Genomic DNA, 26707 nt, shown 5'->3' on the forward strand with positions numbered 1-26707 from the left:
TGTTAAATTATCATTTATTCACCACATTATATCAGATGGAGCTTTAATCCACTGAAGATCTAAGGGATTATGTCATTTCTTTATTGAGCATCATGTAGCTGGAAGGTTTTAGTACAGCTCTTGATTCCCTGTGTACATTGACACAAAAGATCTGCTCGTATTAATTAAAATAATTGTCTGCAATGGTACCACTAATGCCTTTGGGTACCTGATTCATTCAGAAATTAATTTAAGGATTCCTGCAAGTGTTTCAAAATTTACATTTTGTGAAAATGTAGGTCCTCCACTGCCGAAATTCTGGATTTACACGAGGAATGACTCCTTGGGCAAATTACTGTATGCTTGCTGTAAATCCGCCAGGCGAAGTGATAAATGGTTTACAAATCTTGAATTCATTCACCTATCATTTAGAAAGTGTACCAATCTTGAGTCGGATGAAACTACTGTTTCTGTTCCTTTTACACCTTTCAACAGAGAAGACCAATAGTGCAGCAAAAAATGCAACTGTGCCTGCACATAATTTATTAGATGAATTAATGCCGTGACTGCGTAGGAATGTAATCAAAAAATTTCACATTTGTGTCCAGAAATACAAATTTCTGAGTTCATCACTTAATTCCCCTGCAAAGACTTTTGAGGCAGCAAAGGAAATCTGAGCATTTGTAACACTAATGCTCAGTCCCATAGGTCAGGAGGGTGCAGGTTTCTGAGCTGAGCTGGTGAGGGGCATGATGAACAAGGTCTATGAGTTCTCCTGAAAGAGGGAGAGAAAATCATATCAATTAGTAACTGGCATTATTGACCTTGTCTACCATCTATCCCTTTTTTGAGAGGGTTGCAAACAAATACTATTGCTGTTGCAGACTTACCAAAGGAGTCACTGCCTACTTAAAATATTTGTGTATCTTTTAAAGTTTTTAATTGTCTGGAGTTTCTATGTTTGCTGAATTTAAATTTATCGTGATAGTTGCTTCATTTAGGGTTATATCGTCATTTTTTTTTCTCTTATTCAGTCTTTATATTTAAATTGCAATGAGCCATCCAACATGGATATGGTCTTAATGATTGCTGTTTGGCAAAAAGTTAAAAATCATTTATAAAATTTCCAACCAACCTGGCTGTCATTTCTATTTCTCTCCTGAAACTCTCTTTCATTGTATTATGTGTCTTTTCGAGACAAAAGACTCAACTAGAACAAAACCTAAAGGGGATAGATTTTCAATTTACCCTCTGGGTGTATGGCTCGTGTTGTGGAATGGCCACCCGTTATAGAAGCAACCTCCCTTTCTTTCAGCTTCACAATGGAGGTGAATTTTATATTCGCCATTGGAATTAGCTGGTTTAACAGTCTTTTTTTCTTGTTCTGCAATTTTAACTTTTTTTGTTTGTCTTCTCTGCATTGCTTGGTCATGTATTGCCCTCTTGTGGACAATGGTAGACTGTATTTGGTTGTTGGTTCTGGTCCATGAGTAAGAAATCAAAACACAACAGAACTTGAATTGTACAAAAATAGTTGATGTATTGAAATATATACAGTACAGAACTTATTTGGTTCATGCACTAATACTATAAATAAGTGTGGAAATTTCTAATTTAAGGTACTGATGTTTTAATTTTTTTTTAAATACTGAAAGTTGAAGTTCTCAAAGGTTGCCAGTAACCATAAAGTACGCAACTCAGCGCTATTAGCTGCAGGCCAACAAGCATTCACAAAATCTGTTCCCAATGTTACCATTCCCTCAGTTTATTGTAGATGGGCTGTTATTGATAAATTTATGTGCTTCAATCACTGCTGGTCAGGAAAATTGGGTAATTATAAGCTTACACAGATATAAGTTCATGCAGAAATGTTCTCTCCATGCAGAAAGAAATCTCAGCCTTATACATGTCAAATTCTCTTTCCAATTCTAGAAATACAAAGAATCATGTTCAACAGTTAACAAAGCGCTTTGAATAACTATCTACCTCCTGTTGGTGCATTGTCAGGCCTACAAATAGTTATATGTGCAAGGATATTTCATAGGTGAGATTGTGATCGCCACCATTCAACAAAGATTGTGAGTGTAGGGATAATTCCCAGCATTTATCTGCAATTTCTTACTGGCAAGTAAGATAAAGCAAAACAATGCTAAGGTGTATGGTGTGCATTATAATAGTGCATCATCACTCGTGTAATTTGACATGCTTTGAAAAACTGCATGGGGATAATTTGGCATAGTACCTTTCTCTGTCTCGTCTCATTCATCCTTTACTTTCTAGCTTGATATCTCCATATTGATGCAATTTTCAGTCACAGACTTGAAGTTCATGCTTGTAGAAGTTTGTTTCTTAATTGATGTACTGATGGTTCAGACACAAACTTCAAATTTATGCTAATGCATCAAGTAAGGTTCATGTTGAAGATATTGCTGCACTGATGCTTATGTTGACTGTAAAGTGGTTAAAATGGGTAAAATATTTATGCTCACATTTGGCTCTAGTATCATGACTTGCATGAGGCTGTGCACCAAAGTCTGTAATTGGATGTCAATCAGTTTTACTGTGAAGAAAATTATTTACCACTCTAGCTCATGTTATTTTTTTCCCAGACATATATTAACCTCATAAGATCCTATAACGACCTCATATGACCATCATTATTACAGAAAGTTTATTGCTGGATCATTGATTTATGGTGATTGAGCCATAAAGTAAATTTAACATTTGTTATGTAGGATTCCAAGTTTTTTGTAAACTAATGTTCTTTGAATCACATTCTTTGATAATATGTATTTATAATTGGGGCCACTGATTTGTGATGACTGAATAAGTCAAATTCTTTGTTTAGTACCTGGGATTGGATTTTGAGATTATGAGCAGCAATTTAGCAATTAAATTTATAATTGTTCACTTTTCTAAGAAAACCACAAGAAGCAGCAAGCAGAATTAGCCTTGATATTTTAACAGCACTTTTTTAACCTATATATTTATCTTGCAAAGTATCAAAAATATAAATAAGTAGAAATATACTTAGCCAATTTTAGAACATCATTTGTTATTTTCCAAATAGATTATCTTGAGGATTAAACATTTAGTCTTGTTGCACAAACAAACAGCTGTGCATCGCCCAGAAAAATCAGTGACCCATGTCTATTTTTACACCTACAGGCCACACATGTATTTCACACTTTGCATTTTAAAGTAGCTGGTGTGACCTATGCATCCTTTGGAGGTGGAGTCTTTTTAGTGAACAAATGCCAATATTGTTAACAGCAAACAAAATGCACTGAACATTAATTTCCATGGCAGCTATCTGCTTCAATTGCCTTATAACTGTACAACAATTTACAATCTCTAGCCAATAAATGAGCTGCACCAAAACCCATGTCTGAGAACCTGAGGTTAACTGTAGAGTAGGTATAAACACCAGTAGTTAAGCTGTGGCCTATTTGGGTATATGACCTATGTGACTTGTTTTCTAATCAAACACTGATGGATGTGCACAGTCTATGATTGTTAAAAAAATACAGAAACTATTAATAAACAAGTTTGTATTTCAAGAATTAACATTATTAATCTGTGTAGAAAGATTAACAATAAAACTTGTACTAAATATCACAGGACCGTTGGAAATACAGTGTGACTTTTTCAGAAGTCAATCACTGGTACGGTGTTGGACATTTTTTTATTACACAAGCAAAGATGAAAAATCATTTTCCTTTGATATATTTTTCTCAACTTCCTTTGGAACAAAATGGAACAATCTTGAAGGCAACAAAATTAGCATTTTTTATAAATCCATATGCAATTCCTGGCATTCTTTTCAAATGCCATATTTTTCAGAAGGCCCATATAGTTTGTTTTGACTTCTTTTTCAGGATTATACATGTATTAATAGGTATTTTTAAAATAAGTTGCATAAATAATACCTCCATATTACTGTATACATTAACCTTGGAACAACTTGCAAATTTATCCATTAAATACTGAATGTGCTTAAAAAGTAAAATTGCATTTAATATCTGAATAAAGCATATAATGAATCAAATAAAAATTAAAATTGTATCAACAGGCTAGGTACAATCACTGAACCCTTGAAACTAAAAAACACAACTGAAAAGATAACAATACAAAATATAGTCACAGTTTTACAAAGTAAAATTAACATTGTAATCTCTTAGCTGATTATCTTGTAAATAGCAACAGAAACTTCAAATCCAGATAAACATTATAGCTTTTGTAAAAAAAATTCTAGGATGAGACTTGGGTTTTGATTGCAAGTGTATAAAAAATCTAGCAATAATAACATTATAAGTGAGAGAAAAGTGCTTTTATCTAAATATATAGGACAGTACTTTAGATAAAAGCTTTATTGGACTTTAAGTTTGGTTATGTGTTTGGAAACAGGACAATATCACTTGCATGTCTACTTGATGGATATTAACTCCAGCTGATAACCATATCTGCTCTTCCATTAACTACCATAAAACATACTTGACAATCCAGATTTTTTGGAGGTGAACAAATAAAATTCAGACCTATATTTGCTCCACAAATATCATAAATTGTCATCATAACACGTAAGTAATAAAGAAGCTTGTTTATGCTCTTCAGCTTTTAAAAGGACATTAAGTTCTTGCTTTATGTCACCCCATTTTACGCCTTATTGATTTAACGGTCAATTAATGGGGCTGGTACTTGTGCTTAGGTCAGGAGTTTTGTTTTAACATTGTTCTGTGCCGGATGTGACATAGGGCATGAGTCGATTGGCGCCATTTTGGAGTGGCCTCTCCTGTTCCCTGACCCTCCTGGTCACCATCTCTCTAGCTTGCAGCTTATTTCTGCAACCCTGCAACGTGAAGCTGCTCTCACACAGTAGGATGCTTCCTGCCTCTCACTGCTCATCTGCTGAGCCCTCACTCACAGAGAGGGAAGTGGCAAGTGGGAGAGTGCAGTGACTGGCAGGGTCGGGGAGCAGGAGAGTCAGCCAGCGAGAGGGTCAAGGAGCCGGAGTGTCAGAGAGAGGGAGAAACCACTCCAAAACGATGATCAGTTGCAAGCCAGAGGTTAGGAGAGCACGGAGGGTCAGGGAGTGGGAGAGACGATGAGCAGGAGAGATGGTGAGCAGGAGGTAAGTAGAACAGCATATTTCTTTTATATTTTTTAGTTTATTCTGTTTTTAAAATTATTTTGCTAAATTACTATATTCATAAACAGTGTACAGTATTTAAAAACTTACAGGTGTTATGATCCTGGACCTGACCCCCAAGTTTTTGGTAAGATCCGGTTTAGGACCAATAATGTTTTGTTTAAAGGAGACAGAGTTTGGGATTCAATATACTTGATTAGAGAATAAAGCCACAGGATTCCACAGGTTTTGAACAAACAAAAATAAACTTCATGATACAGCAATTTACATCAATCTTGTAGTCTAACATTCAGGTACATATGAGGTACATTTAAATTAACAAGCAAACTGTGGTCGAACACACCACAGTGTACAATAAATAGCGGATGTGACCAAGACACGTCCCACGGATTTCTCAACAACCCACCCAGATGTCAGTAAACACAGTGAGTGAACTAGTCCATTTGAAACTCTGTCTCCCTCTTGAGGGATTCCAAACTTTTCACTTTCGAAGATCAAGCCCCTGAATTATCTCAAAGCCTCAACAAGTGCTCCCCTCCTAGGGTTTCAGTCTCATATCCTGAGGCTCCATTCCCCTGGATTTCCAAGTCTGCACTCCAGCCTCTACTTACTGGTGCAATTTCAGCTCTTTAACAGTTGGCTAGCTTCACTGGCCTGGCACTGCCCTGGATTTCACTAGGCTCCAATCTATCCAGCTATACTAAATTATAAATGGCTCCCAGGGTTTCCCCTGAGGTTTAACCCTTTCCAACATGGAGCCAGTAACTTTCTGCCATCTTCCCAGCTCCACAAGACTTCTCCTGAACCCCAACCACACAGAGCCAACTAACAGCATCACTTTAGCTGCCTGGAGCCTCCTAACAGCAGCACCTTTTCGGTATGGCCTTTTCCCCTGCTGTAGAACACACACTCCCCCAGCAAACACACAGATAAATTGAAACCCTAGAACTTTCTTAAGCTCCATCCATCTCCATGACGATGTAGCGTTCCAGGGCTCACTGAATACTTTTAAATTAATTGTAGCTTTAACTCCCAAAACAAAACTCTCTGGCTTGCATTTCTTTGCAAGCAGTGTAGACACCTCAGTCCAATTCTCCAGCTAAGTAAGCATACCTGCTGTTTTATGGTATAACGTTTTTAGCTGTTAACCTCTTGGTCAACATGGCCCAAACCTTTTAAACGTAAGTCTTAGAGCTCCTTTAGTTGTATTTATCTCATTTTCTACAGTTAACTTCAATCTTCCTAGAAATAAAAATTGCCTCTAAAATATTACTATGTACGGTATTTATGACATAGGGTATAATCTTTACATGTTTTTTCCTAATGGAGAGGTCCTACAGCACCTAACTAAAGCTTTTTCATTGGCTCTAATTTGCTTAAGTCTGATTTGCTTAATGTTGTTTCATTTAAAGTTGTACTTTTCAGGAAAGCAACTCCCAAGTTAAGCAAGGAGTTACTGTACCAAACTGAGGTGATAAATTTTAATCATGTCTAATTTTAGAGTTACCAAGGTCTGATGAATTTAAGACTCGTGGCACATATATTGATTTAATTTCATCCTTGGATCCAAAATAATTGTTCCCATCCAGTGCTTGAGGGACATGTACTATTTGCCTCTGACCTGAGGTGTCCAAATTTTATGAAAGATTTAAATGTACTTAGTGCATAGAATGTTTCATTTGACCCAAATAAAAGTGGGAAAATAAATTTACATCATAATGAATTTGAGGCCTAATTAGAAAATATTCATGAATGGTCACAAAAAGTTTCAGCATTCTTATCGAAATAGACCAAATGGATAGAACAGTGAACTTGACCCATGATTGTACTGAGTGGCGGAGCAGGCTCTAAGGCTGAATGGGCTACTCTTATTCCTAATTCCTATGTTCTTACGACCCACCATTACATAAAGCTAGATTCCTGAGGAGGCTCCAATTTAGTTTGGTTTGGTATGCTGAAAGTGATAATTGTATACACTCCACACAACCTATTAAATATCAAAAAAGTATCAAATGAAAATAAATTATTTGCTTTGACAACAGTTCAAGTTTGTTGCTATTATGATGCAGGCACAGGTTTGAAACAGTATCAGCCTTGTTAGTTCAGGTGCACAGGTTACACTGACAATATATGCAAGTAACCTGCTAATTTGCATCCTAATGGTAGCATGTTTTGTATTAGAAAATAGCCTTTTGGCTCTTCACTAACATTAAAAAAAAACTTAAAGGCAGACCAGCCAGCCTTTGTTCAAGTTCACAAAGTTCACTTCCGGATATACTTACTCCCAGGGGTGGTCTCCCATCCGATGGCCAAGTGCAAACTGAGACTAGTTCAGCAGTTACAATGCAGTTTGTGAACTGTGAAGTCAAAACCAGTTCACAGCAAAACAAACTGTCTTACAAAATGGCTCATTGCTCTACTTATGTCTTGCCCTGTACATGTTAATCTTTATCTTCCCAACAAATTAGAAAAGTTAATTTTTAAAAATGTTTAGCTATATTAAATGAAACATATAAAAATGAGCTATGTTGTCTGATGCAGACAAAATTCAAAATGTTGCAGATGTAAAATGTGCTTTAACTGACTTAAATTTTCAGAATTGTACCAAAATTGTAAATTACAGGAGGTAGATTGGATAATAGTTTTAGACACATAAACCTTACTGCAAACAATCTAGGTCACTGATCAGCTGATATTGTGACCAGTGATTTAAAATCTGTTAAATCAGGCATTCATGTTTTCTTCAATCCACCGGATGTAGTTTCTAACTCTTGTATAAACGCCGGGTTTATTTTTTTTGGCACACCCTTCTCCCCAGCTAACTATTCCATGAAGTTGCATCTGTCCATTGTTTTCACATACAAGAGGTCCACCAGAATCTCCCTGTCATTAAAAGAAGAATAAATGGTTTAATTAAAGCTTAAATCAACTCATTGGGAAGGTTGCTATATTGTTACTGTTTAAATATATATGAGAAAAGATTCAGAAAATTACTAATTAATTATACTCTGGCTCAGCATCTGAGAATGAAAAATGTAGTGAATTGGCTTGCAATGTCAAAGAGCACAACATTCTAATACGGGTAACACACATTTAAATTGAAATCTTTTACAGAAATAACAAATGCAGTGGGTAGTTTTTACTTTGGGTGCAAAACAAAAACAGAATTACCTGGAAAAACTCAGCAGATCTGGCAGCATCGGTGGAGAAGAAAAGAGTTGACGTTTCGAGACCTCAAGACCCTTCAATAGTTTTTATCTCTTTTTTACTTTGGGTGGTTGTGTGAAATGCGTGATAGTGAGTCAGCAGCCTGTTTTACAGATCTTCCAATTTTTTATTTGCATTGACGTCAAAATAGTTGCCTTGTTTGCCTTTATAATAATCGTTGCAAAGTAAATATTGAATATGAACCCTTGAGTTATTTCTGAGATGAGAAAAAGCACATAATAGCCCAGATTTTGTGCTAAGGGTAATGGTGAGTCTAATAGTGCTCACTGTTATTATGGAGTAAATTGTATAGCAACCTGTGGAGAATGCATATGCACAGCTAAGAGCAGACATTGCGGTCCAAGTTACCCTGCTGCTCTGAAGTCTGCGTTATACCCACACCTCTCTGAAAGACTTGGTACTAAAATACATGCAACAGCGTGAAGTTGGAATACTGACCACTAAACTGACCAGTTATCCACTAAACGTTGTTAAACCTGGTGCGTTCAAAAGTAAGTGCATTTTTAATGTGAAGATTATCCAAACAACTTCTCTGGCCAAGAAAATGTAATGTTCAGCTGTGGAGTTTCATTCCTTCAGAAGCTAATTCGTGCTGGTGATGTTTTTTAAAAAAAAAGTTACTTTTTCAGCTGTCTCTCCTATTCTCTCCTAATCCCATCTTCCTTTCACAATGTTTATTTATTTTGCTTTCTGAACACGATTTAAATTCTGGGTTTAGACTTTGCATAGCTCAGTGAAGATTCTTCAATTTGATTAGTTGAAGAACCTCATTGTTTCCTGTCCTCCTCATAGATGCCCTGTTGAGAGTTTCCCTATTGGTCAGACACTCAATTAGTGCAAGTCCACTTAAAAACCGACAACCATGTTGTAGGTAGCTGTCAACCTTGTGCTATTCCTTTCCCTACGACTGCAAAATCCAGGCTAATATAAGTAGTTTTTTTTCACATTTAAAAAGCACAATTTCTTACCAAGTAAAGACTGGCAACAATTGTCAAAAGCATTTTATGATACAGTTTATTTTTTTTTATTATTCATTCATGGGGTGTGGGCATAGCTGGCTAGGCCAGCATTAATTTCCTATCCCTAACTGCCCTTCAGAAGATGGTGGTGGTGAACTGCCTTCTTGAACCGCTGCAGTCCATGTGGCTTAGGTACACCCACGGAGCTGTGAGGGAGGGAGTTCCAGGATTTTGACCCAGCGACAGTGAAGGAATGACGATATAGTTCCAAGTCAGGATGGTGAGTGGCTTGGAGCGGAACTTCCAGGTGGTGGTGTTCCCATGTGTTTGTGCTGTCCTTATCCTTCTAGATGGTAGTGGTCATGGGTTTGGAAGGTGCTGACTAAAGAATCTTGGTGAGTTCCCGTAGTGCATTTTGTAGATGGTATACACTGTTGCTGCTGTGCATTGGTGGTGGAGGGAATGAATGTCTGTAGATGGGGTGCCAATCAAGTGGGCTGCTTTGCCCTGGATGGTGTCAAGCTTTTTGAGTGTTGTTGAAGCTGCATTCATCCAGGCAAGTGCAGAGTATTCAATATTACTTCTGATTTGTGCCTTGTAGATGGTGGACAGGCTTTGGGGAGTCAGGAGGTGAGTTACTCACCGCAGGATTCCTAGCTTCTGACCTGTTCTTGTAACCACAGTATTTATATGGCTAGTCCAGTTCAGTTTCTGGCCAATGGTAATCCCCAGGATGTTGATAGTGGGGGATTCAGTGACAGTAATGCCATTGAATGTCAAGGGATGATGGTTAGATTCTCTCTTGCTGGAGATGGTCATTGCCTGGCACTTGTGTGGAGCGAATGTTACTTGCCACTTGTCAGCCTAAGCCTGGATATTGTCCAGGTCTTGCTGCATTTGGACATGGATTGCTTCAGTATCTGAGGGATCGCAAATGGTACTCAGTGAACATCCCCACTTCTGATCTCATGATAGAAGGAATGTAATTGATGAAGCAGCTGAAGATGGTTGGGCCTAGGACATCTCAGATTTAGTGAATTTTACTGGAAAATTTCAATGAACTTGGTTCTGTTTACTTACTTTACAAGAATCCGCCTTCCAGTCAGGGTGGGCAGCACACAACATATTGTCTGTTAACTTGTTTCCATAATATTTAGGAGACCCACATTCTTGTTGTGAAATCAAATTCACTCTTGCCTCCTTCAGAAATTTGGAGAAGAAAGGAGAAACTGAAATAAAACAAAAATACAAAATTAAAAATGTACACTTATAATATACATTTCTTGAGAAAATTATTTGACATAATGCTGGTTTGCAACACTATTGAAGTAAAGTGCTGGAAATATTTGGACTGCATAGACATGTTTTACAAAATGCAAGAAACTTTTATAGAACAACCTATATAAATACAACAATTACTTGGCAGTAACAGAGCAAAGGAGGGCATTCAGAAAAGAGAGTTCAGACACAAGCTAGGCACATTCTTTTGAAGGGAATAGATGGAGCATCCAAAATTAATGCATCCTGGATGACAAATTAAATAAAAGTAAAACGAAACAACAGAATGAGGCTTGTTACAAATGTCAAGAGCAAGTTTCAGTTAAGAACCAGGAAGATTATGGAAAGTACAGGAGGAAATTGGAAAAGTTAATATGAAAGGCAAAGAGAGGTTACAAGTAAAGATTAGCAGGCAACATTAAGTTCAACACCACTATATTTTATTGGGGCAGGGCCTATTAAGGACCTAGAAGAGAATTCTTCATGTAGAGGCAGAGGGTATGCCTAAGGTATTAAATAAGTTCTCTGCATCTGTCTTCACAAAGTAAGTGGATGATGTGAAGTTTACACTAAAATAGGAGAGGGAAGTTATGGACAGGATAATAGGTAGAGATGGTGTACTAAAAAGGTTTGCATAACTGAAAGTTGATAAGTCACTTGGTCCAGATGGAATCTATCCTAGATTGCTAAAAGGAGGAATGGTGGAAAAAGCAGAGGCATTAGTTACAATCTTTTAATCCTTATTGGATACAGGAGTGACTGCCAGAGGACAAAAGGGTTGCTAATGTTATACCATTGTTCAAGAAAAGAGAGAGAGAAATAAAGCAGGAATTTACAAACTAACATGAGTGATGAGGAAGTTATTGGAAACAAATTAACTTTCATTTGGAAAATCATGAATTCATTCTGGAAAGCCAGCATGGATTTGTTAAAGGTAAATCATGTCTGACTAACTTAATTGAATTCTTTGGGAGAGCAGAGAAAATGTGTGTCTAGACTTTCAGAGAATGTTTCTTTAAGTGCCACACAGGAAGCTTGTTAAGAAGGTGAGAACTCCTGAATTTAAGAGGAACTGATGAATGCATGCAAAATTGGCTCAGTTGCAGGAAGTAAAGGGTGGTGATGGATGCTTGTTTTGCAGATAGAGGTGGTTGCAGTGATGTCCTCCAAGAGTCAGTTTTGGGTCTGTTACTATTTGAAATTATTAGAAATAACCTTTACTCATGTGCAGAGAGCAGCATTATAAAGTTTGCAGATGATACAAAATTGGCAAAGTAGATCATTATAAAGTGCTGCACTTTGGAAGGACTAACCTGGAAAGACTATACTATAAATAGCATAATTTTGAAAAGTGTAGATGAGCAGAATAACCTTGGTGGTCATATAGGGAAATACTTAAAGGTGGCATGACCAATTGATAGGATGATTAATTGGGTTTTTAAATAAAGGAATAGAATATAAAAGCAAAAAGATCATGATGGAACTTTATAAATGATTGGTTAGGTCTCAGTTGGAGTATTATGAACAATTCTAGGCATCAGGAAAGATGTAAAGGCCTTGGAAAGATTAAAGAGCTGGTTTACCAGGATGTTGCCATGGATGAAAGACTTCAGTTACGAGAGGTTAGAAAAATTAAGACTCTTGTCCTTGGAACAGCAAGGTTAAGAGGTGACCCAATAGTGGTTTTAAAGATAATGGAGTAGGTAGAGAAAAATACTCCCCCTTGTGAGTGAATCAATACTGGATGGAATAGATTTAAAATAATTGGCGAAAAATCTAGACAGATGAGAATTTTTTTCACTTACTTGAAAAGGTGGTGAAAGCTGGTTCCATAAGTAATTCTAAAAAGGATTTGACAGGTACTTGAGGATGAGGAAATAAAAGGACTATGGACAAAAGGCAGGGATATAGGAATAAGCTCTTTCTACGATCCAGTAAAGGTAGAGCAGGCTAAATGGCCTCCCGCTAGGCTGGATATTTCTATGATTCTACAATTCTACTTATATTTAGAGAACTACAATGAAGGAAACAGCAACAAAATTTTAATTAACATGTTATAAATCAATTGCATTGAGCAGCATTATCACTAATATACATGCATTATTTCAATCGGCTGTATTTTTTAAGAAACAGATAAAACCATGAAAAGGTTTTTTAAAGCAAGGAAGGATTGCACTTTGAAAATAAAAATATTATAGCAAGACTTATCAACCAGAATTTCCAACTTACACTCAGCTTCCTTCCCATATCCAGAAACTTCACACTGAGTGTCTTCAGGAAATGTAAGATGTTTAGAAGGCAAACAAATGGGTTGCACAAATTTAGACTCTTCTGCGCACATTCCTGATTGAGATTTTAACTTTAGCAGAGCTAAAAAGAAAAAGAAAACCATTAGTCAAATCTTGAAATTAAACAAGAAGAAGTTAACTTAAAGAGTTATAATATACATTAAGGATCCAGCATGAGACTTCTGACCTGAATCTTGTTTACAATTTCTATTAATCTAATTCCAATAACAAATCTTACCTATGTCATTGTCAAAGGTATCGTCATTGAACTGTGGATGACTAATTATCTTTTCCACTATAAATGTTTGATCATTTTTCGTAGGTTCATTTATTGAAGGTCTTCCCAGTACTACATGATACTCCGCACGAGAAACTCTGAACGGAAAAAAGGTTTCTCTTAGAACATTTTATAACTTGGCACAAATTTACAAGCTTTTGGGTCATAGTTAAATTATCAGATACTATTCAATGAATGCTCTTCAATTTCTGTTCACAGAAGAAATTCAAGCTAACATAGGTCATCATTATCACTCAGACTTGTCTCAATTTCACTTTATAATAGGAGCTCCACAAATAAAGTCTGCCATAAATAAACAGTTTGTAAAAGTAAATTTAAAAAAATACACATTATCAATTGACCTTCCTATGACATTGTACAGAGTGCACCAACATCAAGTGTAATCATCGGGTAAAGTTCACAGGATAGGGAGAGCAGAACCGATGTATATCCGTTTTCAGCCGAGCATCTGAATGGACGTCATGGAGATAGTGAAAGAAAATTTGAAATTCCAATAATTGTTCAAGTTCATTGCTGCTATGACAATCCTATTCATTTGAACTCAATGGAGTAATTGTCAATTTAAGCTGATGGTCTCTGCTGTTTGGTGGGGGTGTAATCAGCTTTGACTGAAAGCTGACTCTGGCCTGAGGTTAAAAAAGAGCACCAAACCTCCTAGTAGATAGTAAAGTGTTGTGAGAAGTGTAAAAAAATAGACTTCAGGGAGAAAGTTTCTTCCCTGGGTTATAAGATAGAATGTAGAAGAGTCTTTATGTTCAAGTCAAAGTTAAAGGAGATAAGTTGTAAGATTGCTGTAAATGAACTTGATCATAACCATAGTTTTCTATGTTCACATTACTGTAGATTAAGGCAATTTAACAATTTAAACCAAATTTCACCTCATCTCATTTATATGGTACATTTTTAGAGAGATAAAGAAATAACTTGCAATGAACACTGGTATTCAGGTCACAAGAGGAAGTTTCATGGTTATAACCCTGGTTCTGCAATTGTATAAGTTGATATGAAGAAGTGTAAGTCAACTCCCAGAAAGTTAATTTACATCGAACAACTACACAAGTAACTAAGTTTGCTGAACTTGATAAATATTCCATTCCATTCTATTCCCTTCCCAGCAAAGTCCACATTCCCAGGGAGTATGAATCGGAGATGTGGATATGGCATTGTAGTCCTGATTCTCCAAACCATACAGCTCACAGGGTGGGATCACAGACTAGCACTAATATTTTCATTTGTACGTTGCAAAATTTTGCTTAGCTGTGGGCATAAATAATTGAGTGTTTAAGTTACCTTGTGTCAACACAGTGTGCAGCTGTCAGAACCCAACAAGGGTGGATCAGACTTCCTCCACAAATAAAATATGGATTTGTGGATCGTGTCTCAGTTATGTAGAGTGCTGCTTGCCAGGGGTGAAATTCAATGGCTGCTTTCTTTCCTCCAGCAATCTTGTTCATTTTATATTCCCTCTGGCCACACTTTAATGCTGGGGAGAGAAATTAGTGGGTTAACCCAATCATGTTTATTGGAATATTAAAACCACACATCCAAAGATACCTAAACCACCAACAAACACAAAAAAATGACAAGTTGTTCAAATGATTAAAACAAGTAAGCGTGGCAGAATATCTAGGGATATTTCAATTATAGATAATAGGCCACAAGTTCTGCCAAATTAATGGTATAGGAAAACAGGTGTTATAGATGATACAGTCTGAGCAATCAGTAAATATGTTGTTGTGCTGTGGAAGCTCTTGGCCATGTTAAAAATTGAAAGCTCTGTTGAGCCAGTTCATTCCAAAGATTTGAGGAATGTCCTAGCTTCAATACCTGGGTCTGTGTCAAGTTAGCTCATTTCAGTCAAGTGTTAGCAGGTGTGCTCCAATTGGTCAGTGTTCCTAAGGTCAAGGGTGTAAAGTCGGCCGTGTTCCCACTCCTCATTGCTTTCCAGAGACCTCTATTGGAATTGCATGTTTATGACTGTTGGACAAGAACATCATTGAATTTTGTGGTGCAGCAACCTATCAACTCTTAATTTCTGGGCTTATCCTTGAAGAATGGCCACTTGGATGCAGTAGTGGAAGAGCTACAGTCTCTTGGAATCAATTCTTTCAAAAAGGGGGAAGGCAAGACAATATGGCAGAAATCAAATTGTACGTGCATCAATCCAACTAAGTTTTTATATTGTACATCTTTTCTGAACACTAGGCACAAGTTTATACACTTACAGTAGTACTATCTTACATGATGGTATGCTTTGCTGGTGAGCAGTATTTTATTGTTCCTTATCACCAACAACAAATGCTTTTAATTAAGGCTCTTAAAAAAAATTCAGTTAAATTAAACATATTTTTCATTATTTCATCAATGAAAGCCAATTAGAAGAGGAAGCCAAGGGGTGGTAAGATAGAGATGCACTGGCTACAGATAGGTATAATTGTAATTGTAATTGGCCTGAACAACGGAAGAGAAACATTGGAGGAAGATTATGGTGCTGTTATGAATGCGAGGTTGTATAAGATGATTATGTTTTTGGATCATCCCTGTAATTCAAGGTAATGGAGTGTGGTGAAGAGAGTCTTGTGATCTGCTATGAATTCTGCCCAGCAATAAGCCAGGGTGGCTTGGTTACGATGGGGACAGGAGGCCCAGGATGAGACTTACTCGGAGCAAAGTGTAAAATGTTCACAACTGAAAATAATGGCAGGAGCAGCTGTGCTGACTATGAATAGACTTCCAGTCCCCAAATTTTTGGCAGAAAAGAGAGAAAGAGGGAGGTCTCACAAAGAAACAGAGGCTGCAGCTGGTGTGATTAGCAGAGAGAATAAGAGTGTGACTTCTCTGCAAGCTACCAAGCAGAAAGCAGGAAGAAAGATGGTCTTTGCTCAAAGAGGTGCATCCCATGGTAATCTAAGGAATCTGGAAGATTCATCCTGGTGGGGTGAGGCAAAAGAATTGCCAGAGTGGGCCTTCCTGCTGATATTCGATTCAGGACTTTTCCGAAAATTGAGCAAAATGAATTTTCATAGTCACTTGACGTTACACCTTAGTGAAATGGGAAGACGCAAACCTGGAAGCAGGGAGTGACATATCTAGTTCCCGTAAAAACCGCAATTCTGTAGATAGCAGGCAGTGAAGTATAACTATGGCGTAGGATTTCTGGTTGTGCTAAAAGTTAAAGGGGGGTATCTTTTCTATGGTTTAGTGTATTAGTTGCCTACTAATTATTGTTTAGTTGATAAAAACAGGAAATGCTGGAAATACTCAACAGGTCAGGCGGCATTGGATGTTAATGAAAGAGATGCTGTCTGACTTGCTCAGTATTTACTGCATTTTCTATTTTTATTTCAGATTTCCAGCATCCACAGTATTTTTGTTTTTGATTGCTTAGTCGATGTTGTTTTTAGTTGTTTTCTAACAGTAAAAGTCCTAAAACCTCCTTTAAGTTGGTCACTGGGAATTAAAATCTCTTCTATGGAGATCATAACACTACAGTGAGGTTGAAAAAAATGAGGAAAAATAGTGTAGACCTATCACATTCATAGAACATATAATTTGTGACTGGCTCATTTCTGTGCTGCAGTATGGCAGAAACTTGAATGGAGAGATTCAGGCATGGAATGTGGTAAAGATAAGCATGGATTTGAGAGACACAACATATGCAAGGATACTGAAGAGGAAAGGAAAGTTGGAAATGGGGTTATCACCATACAATAGTATGTAAATACAGAAGGATCATGGTTGTTTTTCTTTGACGAGGTTTCGTTGATGGCATTTTTGTAAGGTAGGGGGAGTTTACCTGAGGAGAGGGAACCATTTATAATGTCAGCTAGCATGGGGATTGAGGAAGGAAAGTTGGTTGGCCAGCAATTTAGCGCAATGAGGTCAAAAACGCAGAAAGTGATCTCATGGACAATTGAGTGGGGAAAGGTAATTAAAGAGAGATAGGAGAGCAACTCATGAGTTCAGGGTGAGAGTGGATGAGTGTAAGTGTTATATGGAAACACCAGCAGAATCCTCTGGGTTAATCCAGGAACACAACCACTACACCACATAACCTGAGCAAAGAAGTCCATTTGTTCTTCATAATTATGGTTGGAGGTGGCAGAGGAGAGGAGCTTAAGGAATCATTTGATAGTGGAGAAAAGAAGAGAGCTTATATTTGTTTTTATGATGATCCTCGGCTGGTGTAATATTTTGGCACAGGTGAGCAAGGCCCTATTGTTCTTGATATGGTCCAGCCGGATGCAAAGACAGATGGTGAAATTAGTTGTGCAGCAGAAATGCTCAAGTCTACAGCCCTTCAAATTGAGAGAGTGAAGGTGGAGCCATAGTAGGAGGAATGGTCAAGTTGTGGGAGAAATTGTTTTTCTGGGGGCAAGGGTTTCAAAGCTGGAGATAAGGTATTTAGTTGAGCAGACTGATATCTAGTTAAGTATTGTAATTAATTGAGGGCCAAAGGTTAGATAGTTGGAGGTTTGCAAGTGCAGTTATGTGACTTAGTGGAGAATTTATTCCAGGGGCGGTGCAGAAGGAAGTGTGGTTGGAATGGTTTAGCAGGTAGGAAACTTAGGGTACTATGATAAAGACAAGGATTTAAAAAGAGAGATGAGAGGGATGGAACAAGTGAGATGCTCAGAGAACCGATGAGTAGTGGGAAAGACCAATGTGTGATTGCCAACTAAGGGGACATAGTATCCATGTCAATATGACAAACAGTAAATGGAAACATTTTCCATCCATCCAAACTCAAATGTGAAATAGATTTCAGTATTTTGATGCTCCATGTACTTGAGTAACCAGGCACAATGTTAATGTTTAATAGTTTAAAAAAAATCATGAATTGTTTGTCTCTGGAAAATGTTTTCACATTATTATTTTAAATAGTTTTTCCAATAATAATTCATGATAAAATTTTCACTTACCTACTATTGTTTGACATGTTGGGATATCACAGGGTTCCCAATACATTGAACCCGGAACATAACACCAAGGTTTGGCATCACCATCTGGATTCCTTTTATAGGAGAAATATTTTTTAAAAAACCATAATAGACTAGTAAATTTCTGGCCAACCTATAGACATAAATAAAGTGAACTCCATTTATCAGACATTAAAAAAAGCAGAAAGTGCAGAACATATAGGGGAGAATTTTCAGGAGCGGACAGGCGTGGAGCTGCCCGCGATCAGCTCCGCACTGCCATTTTACGTGGGCGGGCCAATTAAGGCCCACCCAGCGTGAAACGTGGCTCCTAAGGATAGCAGGAGTGGGCGGGCAGCGGCAGGAATGCAATGACCGTCGGGTCCACTGGTGACCTGGCGGCCTGTTCCAATAGCACGCAGGCAGCCTTGCAGAGGCTGTGCATCATGGCAAACAGAAGGGCTCTCCATTGCACTGCGGGTGAGCAGGCAAGGCAGGAGGGTCGGGCAGCAGCGCACAGTGCCCCTCACTTTTCTGACGAGTGCCCCTCACTTTTCTGACGAGTGCCTAGCTGCCCTCCTGGAGGAGGAGGCAGCACGGTGGGAGGTCCTTGTTCCTAGGCACAGGAGGAGGAGATCCCCTTCACCTGACCAAACGTGCCTGGGAAGAGGTGGCAGACATAGTTAGCCCCCATGACGTGGTGCAATGCACATGGGTCCAGTGCAGCAAGCATTTCAACGACCTCTTGCACTTGGGAAGGGTGAGTACCATGTTGGCAGAGGTCACTTAACACAGCAGGTAGGCTTTTCCCCCCAGCAGCCCCTCGCCCGCCAACTCTGAGTGCAGGTACAGCATTGAATCATTCACATGTCCCTCTCTGGGTGGGCCAGCAGATATTGCCCATGCCTAGGCATTGGGTGCCCACCCGCACAGTTGGCTCAAGGGCCTTAAGTGGCCTGTTAATTAATGGCGGACAGGCAACGGAGATCATTGCGCGCCCGCCCACCGAAATATCGTGATGGCGTGTGGTGACGTTGGGACACATTTGTTTCAAGCAGGTGATGGACACTCAGTTCAGGTGTGTAAATTCTGAAAAGACGTGAAAATTCTGGCCATAAAGTCAGTAACTGACAGAAAAATAGATTAATATTTCTGATGGCATCCTTTACCAGAAAATAGTGCAAATCTATCATTTTATTTTCACATTCTGATTGAACTGCTGAGCATTTCCAGATCTTTCTGGCATTATTTTGGATTTCCAGTTGTCCTTCTATCTGTTAAGATGCGAATGAAAATAGTCTAGATGAAAAGTTGTTAGGAATGTTTTTGGGGAATGCAGCTGTCAATTTCAAAACTCTTGGATCTACACGTGAGCTGTTCTAAATGTTTTATTTAGATAATTATCTAGGAATGCTGCCTCTCACAGGAATCCTTGTATTTAAGCTTTTTAACCATTTGATTTGTTCTTTTCCTACCGGCTCTCCCACACACCCAAATAAATTGCCGGTGTAAATACAAGAAGCAGTGCTTGGGGTTGTCCAGTCTTGGGAAATAACCAGCTATTTCAACTATTTTTGAGAACTAGTTTTAAAATTAACCCAAGGGCATGTTACCCTACTTACTGTAATCCATTATCTTCCAAACTTGGAAGTTAAATTTTCACACCGATATAGAAATTTAATTGTTAGTAGTGATTTTAGCTTTGATTTTTAAAAATGCACCAGAAAACTATTGTGGTTCATCTAGCCAGCTTTATTTCAGAGTATCTCTTCCCTTATTTAAGCTGCATGGAAATTTGTGATCAAGTTACTTCAGAAAAAATAATTCATCAAAGTATTACGAAAAGACAAAATCTACCTGCAGTAGTTATGACTTCCAAGACCCAACTTTGATGCATCATATCTCATTGCATTGTATTTTCTTCCAAGTACAGCAAATGAGTCCCATTTTAAGCATTCTGCACCAGATGCTGTGTAGCTCCTTGTTCCCCTGTAATCTTTTCCACTGTCATTAATGCAATGGGATCTACTGTCTTTAAAAAAAACAAAGATATCAATGATGTAACAAGAGAAAATGGTAGAAATACTCAGTAGGTATTTCATCAGAACTGAGGAAAGATAAAAATATAATAGGTTTTGAGCATTGCAAATGGGAGAGGGGTGGAAGGACAAGAAGAAAAGTCTGTGTTAAGGTGGAGGGCAAGAAAAATTAAATGACAAAAAGTTTCATGGTACAAAAGCCAAAGGGAGTCGTTATGAGTAAAGAAACAAATGATGTGTCCAGATGAGGTGTGAATGGCTGGATAATGCAAAGTTAAAAAATAAAGAAAATAGAAAAAATCCAAACCAGCAAAAAAAACAAGGAACAAAATGGAGGCAGAGATTATGATCTAAAATTGTTGAACTCAGTGCTGAGTCCAGAAGGCTGTAGAGTGCCATCAAAAGACAAAGTGCTGCTCCTTGAGTTTGCATTGAGCTTCACTGAAAAACTGCAGCAGGCCAAGGACATAAAGGTCAGAGTGTGAGCAAAGTGGAGAATTGACAGGAAGCTCAGGATCATGCTTATTCAGAGGTGTTCCTCAAAACAGTAACCCAGTCTTGTTTGGCCTTTCCAATGTAGGAAGAGATGATATTGTGAGCAGCAGATACAGTATACTAAATTGATAGAAGTACATCACTTTCTCTTGGAAGGAGTTTTTGGGCCTTAGATGGTGAGAAGGGAGGAGGCATCAATGGATACCATGATATGAATGTATGCATTTGGCACTTAATTTCTACATCTGGGCCTAAGGAAGTAAGGCATCCCACACAGTACTTGTACTAATTGGGCATAGCATTATTTTGAACAATTTGAATGAATGCAAGTGTGTGTGTGTGTGTGTGTGTGTGTGTGTGTGTGTGTATATATATATATATATATATAAATGGGAAAGCTAAGGAAAGGAACAGAGGAGTGGGCGAACTGGATAGCTCTCCCAGGAGCTGACACAGGCACAATAGACTGAATGGCCTCCTGTGCAGTAAGATTATGTAATATATTCAACTATTTTATTTTCAAACCCACATGTTGCTTTTTTACCTTTTTGTATGACTTAACTGATCCCATTCTCCCTCCTCACCACACAACCCTGGATCTCTCTGTAACCAACACCACAAAAAAGTGATCTGTCCTTGGCCCCCACCAGTGCTGCTTTGAATCACTTCAAAAATTTGCAAGGTTACACTAGTGATAACTCCAGCTTCAGGGCTCTCTCTGACCCAACCAAGAAGACCCTCCCCTGCGTACAGAACATTCCCACAGTAAGATCAGTAACAAGTTATTGTGCATACTGATATCCCCACTCTGCAAAACCATGGCATACAGGTTTGCCTTCATGTTACTCAATCTACCAACCTATAAAACCCAATTGTTACTTAAATTTCTGTGAAATACTTTTTAACTTAAAATTGGAAAACAATACTAAAATGATTTGATTTTGCATGCAATTTTATATAAAGTGGTCTTTAATGCCAGCTTGCCTCTTGACCACTGTGAGATTTGAACAGCTAATGTAGGCTGATTTTACAATGCAGTGCTGATGGAGTGCTGCATTACCCAAGATACCCCTATCCAGATTAGACATTAAATCTGTCTGCCTGTACAGATAGACATGAAAGATCCAATGCCACTATGCAAATAAGAGTATGGAAATTCTCTGGTGTTATGGCCAAAATTCCTCCTTCAATCAACATGGCTAAGCAAAGTTTCAGGATATCACCTAGGCTAACTGCAAATAATGGGTTAGATTGCTGGATGGTAACATACCTATCTCACAGTGTTTACCAAAATATTCCTCAGGGCAATGACAGACATAATCCTTTGAATGAATAAGTTGTGCACAGCTTCCTCCATTTAGACACTTATTTCTGGTGCATTCTGTAAATGTAAAAAGTGACAGTTAAAAACAGAGTTATCAGGAGTTAGTATCAGTAAGAATAGTTCTGGCATTCTCAGGTTGTGTTTGGCTGTTTTGGTATTGCATTAAAATTATAAATGAAGTTGTACTCATCCAAAACTCCACTGCCCATATCTTAAATGCCACCTAATCTTGTTCACGTGTCACCCTTGTGCTTGCTGTCCTACACTGGCTCCCGGTCTGACAGCTCCTCAATTTTTAAAATCCTCAACTTTGTTTTCATATCGCTCCATGGCCTTGCCCTCCCTATCTTTGTAATCTTCTACAGCTTTACAAATCTCCTCTAAATCGGCCGGCTAGTGACTCCCTGATAATCACTGCTTCATCACCTGGCATACTTAAGGCTGCCTTGACCCGAAGCACTGCAATTCCCTTCTTAAATCCTTCTGCCTATCTACCTCTTTTCCTTCTTTAAATACACGTTCAAATGGATCACTTTGGCTTAGCTTTTGGACATCAGTGCCAAAAATGTCTTTATTGATCATGCTCTTGTTAAGCACCTAGGGATGGGTTATTACATTAAACAACAACAACTTATATTTATTTAGTGCCTTTAACGTAACAAAGCATCCCAAGGCACTTCCCAGGAGCATTAGATAAAATTGACATCAAGCCGCAAAAAGAAATATTAGGTCACAAGACCAAAATGTTGTTCAAAGAGGTAGGTTTTAAGGAGTGTCTTAAAGGGGGAAAGCAAGGTAGAGAGGCATCCAGAGCTTAGGGCCTAGACAAGTGAAGGTGTGGCTACCAATGATGGAGTCATTAAAATCACGGATGTTTAAGAGGCCAAAATTAGAGGAGTTTAGATACCTTAGAGGGTTGTAGAGCTGGAGGAGATTTCAGAAATAGGGAGGGGCAAGGCCATGGAGGTATTTAAAAACAAGGTTGAGAATTTAAAAATTAAAATGTTGCTTGAATGGGAGCCAATGAAGGTCAGCGAGCAGGGGTGATGGAGGAATGGGACTTGGTGTGAGTTAAGATACTGAGAGCTGAGTTCTGGATTACCTCAAGTTTACAGATGGTTGAGTTTGGGAGACTAGCCAGGAACCAGTTGGAATAGTCAAGTCTAGAGGTAACGAAGACATGAATAAGGGTTTCAGCAGCAGATGGGGAGGGTGGGGGGAAATGATCAATGTTATGGAGGTGGAAATATGAGGGTCTTAGTGATGGTGTGAATGAGGTCAGAAGCTCATCTTGGGGTCAAATGTGGCACCAAGGTTAGAAAGAGACTGGCTTAATCTCAGATTGCTCCCAATACAAGCTGTTCTTATATTAGCTAGTAACAAGAACCAATGGACTTTGCAAGAATGATTTTACCTTTTGTGTGTACATCGTAACATATTGCACTCCTTTTGCATATACATTTCTGTATGTTGTTTCTGTGAATTCGCAACCAGGTGTCACCTCTTCTGTAGATCTCAAATGGTGATTCTATGCATGTACCTGATAGGGATTTGTTGAAACATTGTGTTTTTAATATGTGTTAACCAATCTGTAAAATATCTCAGTAGTTTAGCCATGACAGAACCACAGCTGAATTGAATATTGTGACTGAGTTATGTAAGACAAACTGAATTAACTTAAAAAGAAATGAAGGTTTATATCCTTAAGCTCCATGATTATTGAATCGGACATCCTGATGGCTTTGTTGGCTCACAGATGGAAAGAAGGTAATCCACAATATTTTGTGATATTTAAATATTCTGTTTAAGTGGTGCTGATGGTGGAGTGTGGAAGAGAAAATCTGACTTTGCCATTTAGGTCCACCTTAAACTGGTAATGCCACTGGGAAAAGATTTAAGGATATCCTAAAGTACTTTGCAACCAATTAGGTACTTTGAATGTACAATCACTGTAGGAAAACACTGAGGTTAACTTACACACAGCTAGGTCCCAGAAACTGCAATGAAAAAGGTGACCAGCTCACCTGCTTTATGTCTTGGTTGAGCTAGTTATGGAAGTAGATACTAATAAATTGTGTTATCCTGGCCTCTGATTCAATTCTGCCCAGACACTGTTTCAGGCTGAACCAGATAACTAGCAACTTATTCAACTCTGAGCTGAAGTACAGATCCCATATACTTTCCATCACAAAGACCATCTACTTCCTTTTCCATAATATTGTACTCCTCCACTTAAGCGAAAACCCTGGCTGATTTTTTTTTTGTCCTCATTAGTTCAGGGATTGATGAGGTTACTTTAAGCAGCCCCATGATTGTCTCAGCTGAGACCAGTTTTTATTAGATTGAACATGATTGTCTGATGAAACATGTTTCAATGTGCCCCATTCTTAACATTGGGAAGGTGCCAGATGTTTCAAATTGTAGCTTACCTGTTCTGCTTGAAATATGTTTTTTTCTTTTCTGCAACCGATTACTCAGCAGAGTCTGCAGGAAAAAATATGGGTATTGAGAAATCTCTGGGACAGAAGTATTGTAGCTTTTGCTTTAAATATATAAAAATCGATCACAAATAAGAGAAGAAATGGCATGCTTTAAGCAATTTGGAAAAAGAAAATTAATATGAAATTGTTGTCAACTTTATTTCTGATTCTATGAAAATAAAAGACTCCTGAAATACAGTTTCAAAGAAACTCCCTGTAATCCCCTGATGACTCAGTCAATTCATCCCATGAGCAGCTGAGCCATGTAGGCCTGTAAATCCCAGGTTTAATTCCTAGCCTATGCTGAGTTTGCAGCCTTTACTGGGGGCATCAGTCAGTGCACTTTTCATTGGATTCAGTGCCATTGCTTTAGGTGAAGGAAAAGAGGGTGTGTGTCAATCAAACATCTAGTGAGGATAGATGTGGTAGATCTCATAGTTGAATAATCTGCCAATAGTCCCCATCAAAATTTAGCGGTGAATAATGACTACTGGGCAAAATATCAGAGGGTGACTGCCATGCGAAAATCATATGCAACTTGGGGTAAAGTCCTTTAACAGAGAAAGGGGAAAATAATAACAGGGAGACATGTAGAAACTGCCTGAATGCTTCATAGATCTGGAGGCAAAGTATTAGCAATCAGAAATGTGGGGAAAATAAACTACTCTGCCTTTTAATTCAAAATTGAGATACCAAGTATCAGTTAAGGATGAATATCATAAGGGCCTGACCCACAGCAGAAAATTCTAACTAACTTCAACTATGTGAGAAGCTAGAGCATTATGCTGAGCTACTTGTCATTCCAAACACTCAACACTCATCAGAATGCTGGATAGAACATTTCAAAATAGCATCTTGAAGAATGCTAAGGTGGCTGTAATGTCGAAAGTTGTTCTGCATAGATCATTGCACAACAGCGAGGATAGCTGTCCATCAGGTAAATGATGAGAAAATTTGAAAGGCGTGGAATAGCAGCTGCTAGCACATGTTGCCTGAGGGTTGGATAGGGGAAGATATGTTCATATATCTTGGGTACAATGCCTTGTAATTAGATTAGAAACAGAAACAGCTGCTGAAGCTCTGCAACTTGACCAGGTGGAGTACAGCATGCATGCAGGAGGATGGTGGATATGGACCCAACCTTTTTATGTGAGTCAAGCTCCTCACCTTGCCACTGATGAGGTACGAATCACATTTTCTATCTAACAAGGCTTAAACTGTGCTGGTCAGTTTTCTAATGACTGCCCATTGACTATACTACTTTGGAAAGGAAATGTCTCTCTCCAGCCAAGTTAGCACAAAAGCGTCAACTGTGTGTGACAGACTTGGAGACTAGTATTTGAGCTAGGAACATTCATGGTACCCGAGAGCCTTGTTCAAGATTAGCATACCAGCCTGTTTCATTAATGAGACCTGACATGATAGATTTTTATTGGGGACTTCGATTGTTCCTGCCCAGCTCCAGATAGTCCTGGAATACAATGTCTAAACAACAGGGTGGATGAGCAGCAGAAAGCTTACTAAGGGCTGTGTGCTAATAAGTTTCCCTGGTTAAACCAGTGGCCTATCTCACAATTAGGTGTCCCTAAATCTGTCCATCTCCAAGAAAACTGGATGTAGTTAAATATGGTGTGTATCTTTGGGGAGGAACTGAACCCTCTGTATCAGGTAATCAGAAACTCAACCTATATGGTTTGGAATCTCTGAAGCATAGGGTTTGTTATCTGTCCATGTTACATAAGCAACTGATTTTTAAAAAAAATGTTGGAAAGCTATAATAAGGATGCTGCATATTGAAATATTAATGCCCACGGATTCAGGGTCGAGGAGCAAATATCTGAGATCCCTCTATTATTTCCCTGAATTCAACTGCATTGCATGGATGGAACACTGGTGCCTTCCCGCAAGAAAGGAGAAATCAGAGAGGGCATTTTATCTCAAGTGCACTACCCCATGCTCCAAGGACAAAAAAACACGGCATCTGACAATGGGCTATTAGTTTATTTCTTCCGCATGGGAGATGTGTGGTCTGAGGATAATTAGGTAGGAAAACATGGAAAATTCTGGTCATTTATGTTCTTTATTTCTAACCTTTATATTTTACATAAACATCTTGGATTCAGAAATCAATTGTACAGTGGTCACATTTGCAGATAATACCAAACTAGAATGAGCAAAAATAATCTGAAAAGGCAACACAGAAATTACAGAATACATTGGGCAAGTGAGCAGAACAATTATGGACAAATTTAATGCTGAAAAATGTAGAGG

The 26707-nt window shown here is 38.3% G+C and overlaps 1 protein-coding gene across 2 annotated transcripts in view; it reads right to left on the reverse strand.

Annotated features, from left to right (window-relative positions):
* Positions 1 to 3515: 3515 nt before the first annotated feature.
* The window catches only part of LOC121270931 (tissue-type plasminogen activator-like), a 31465-nt gene continuing 8273 nt past the window's right edge, over positions 3516 to 26707 (reverse strand). The window contains exons 3-12 of one of the 2 annotated variants that reach the window (XM_041176553.1): positions 24386 to 24440; positions 23371 to 23496; positions 21903 to 22013; positions 19956 to 20130; positions 18102 to 18193; positions 14470 to 14662; positions 13120 to 13256; positions 12823 to 12963; positions 10396 to 10544; positions 3516 to 8011 (exon numbers count right to left, since the gene is read on the reverse strand). In XM_041176553.1, the coding sequence (XP_041032487.1) occupies positions 7853 to 8011; positions 10396 to 10544; positions 12823 to 12963; positions 13120 to 13256; positions 14470 to 14662; positions 18102 to 18193; positions 19956 to 20130; positions 21903 to 22013; positions 23371 to 23496; positions 24386 to 24440 (1338 nt within the window). In that variant the 3' untranslated portion in view covers positions 3516 to 7852. The remainder of the gene's footprint in view (positions 8012 to 10395; positions 10545 to 12822; positions 12964 to 13119; positions 13257 to 14469; positions 14663 to 18101; positions 18194 to 19955; positions 20131 to 21902; positions 22014 to 23370; positions 23497 to 24385; positions 24441 to 26707) is intronic. The other variant, XM_041176554.1, reaches the window with a different exon arrangement.

Source organism: Carcharodon carcharias, chromosome 28 (assembly GCF_017639515.1).
Source record: "Carcharodon carcharias isolate sCarCar2 chromosome 28, sCarCar2.pri, whole genome shotgun sequence".
NCBI classification, from domain to species: domain Eukaryota; kingdom Metazoa; phylum Chordata; class Chondrichthyes; order Lamniformes; family Lamnidae; genus Carcharodon; species Carcharodon carcharias.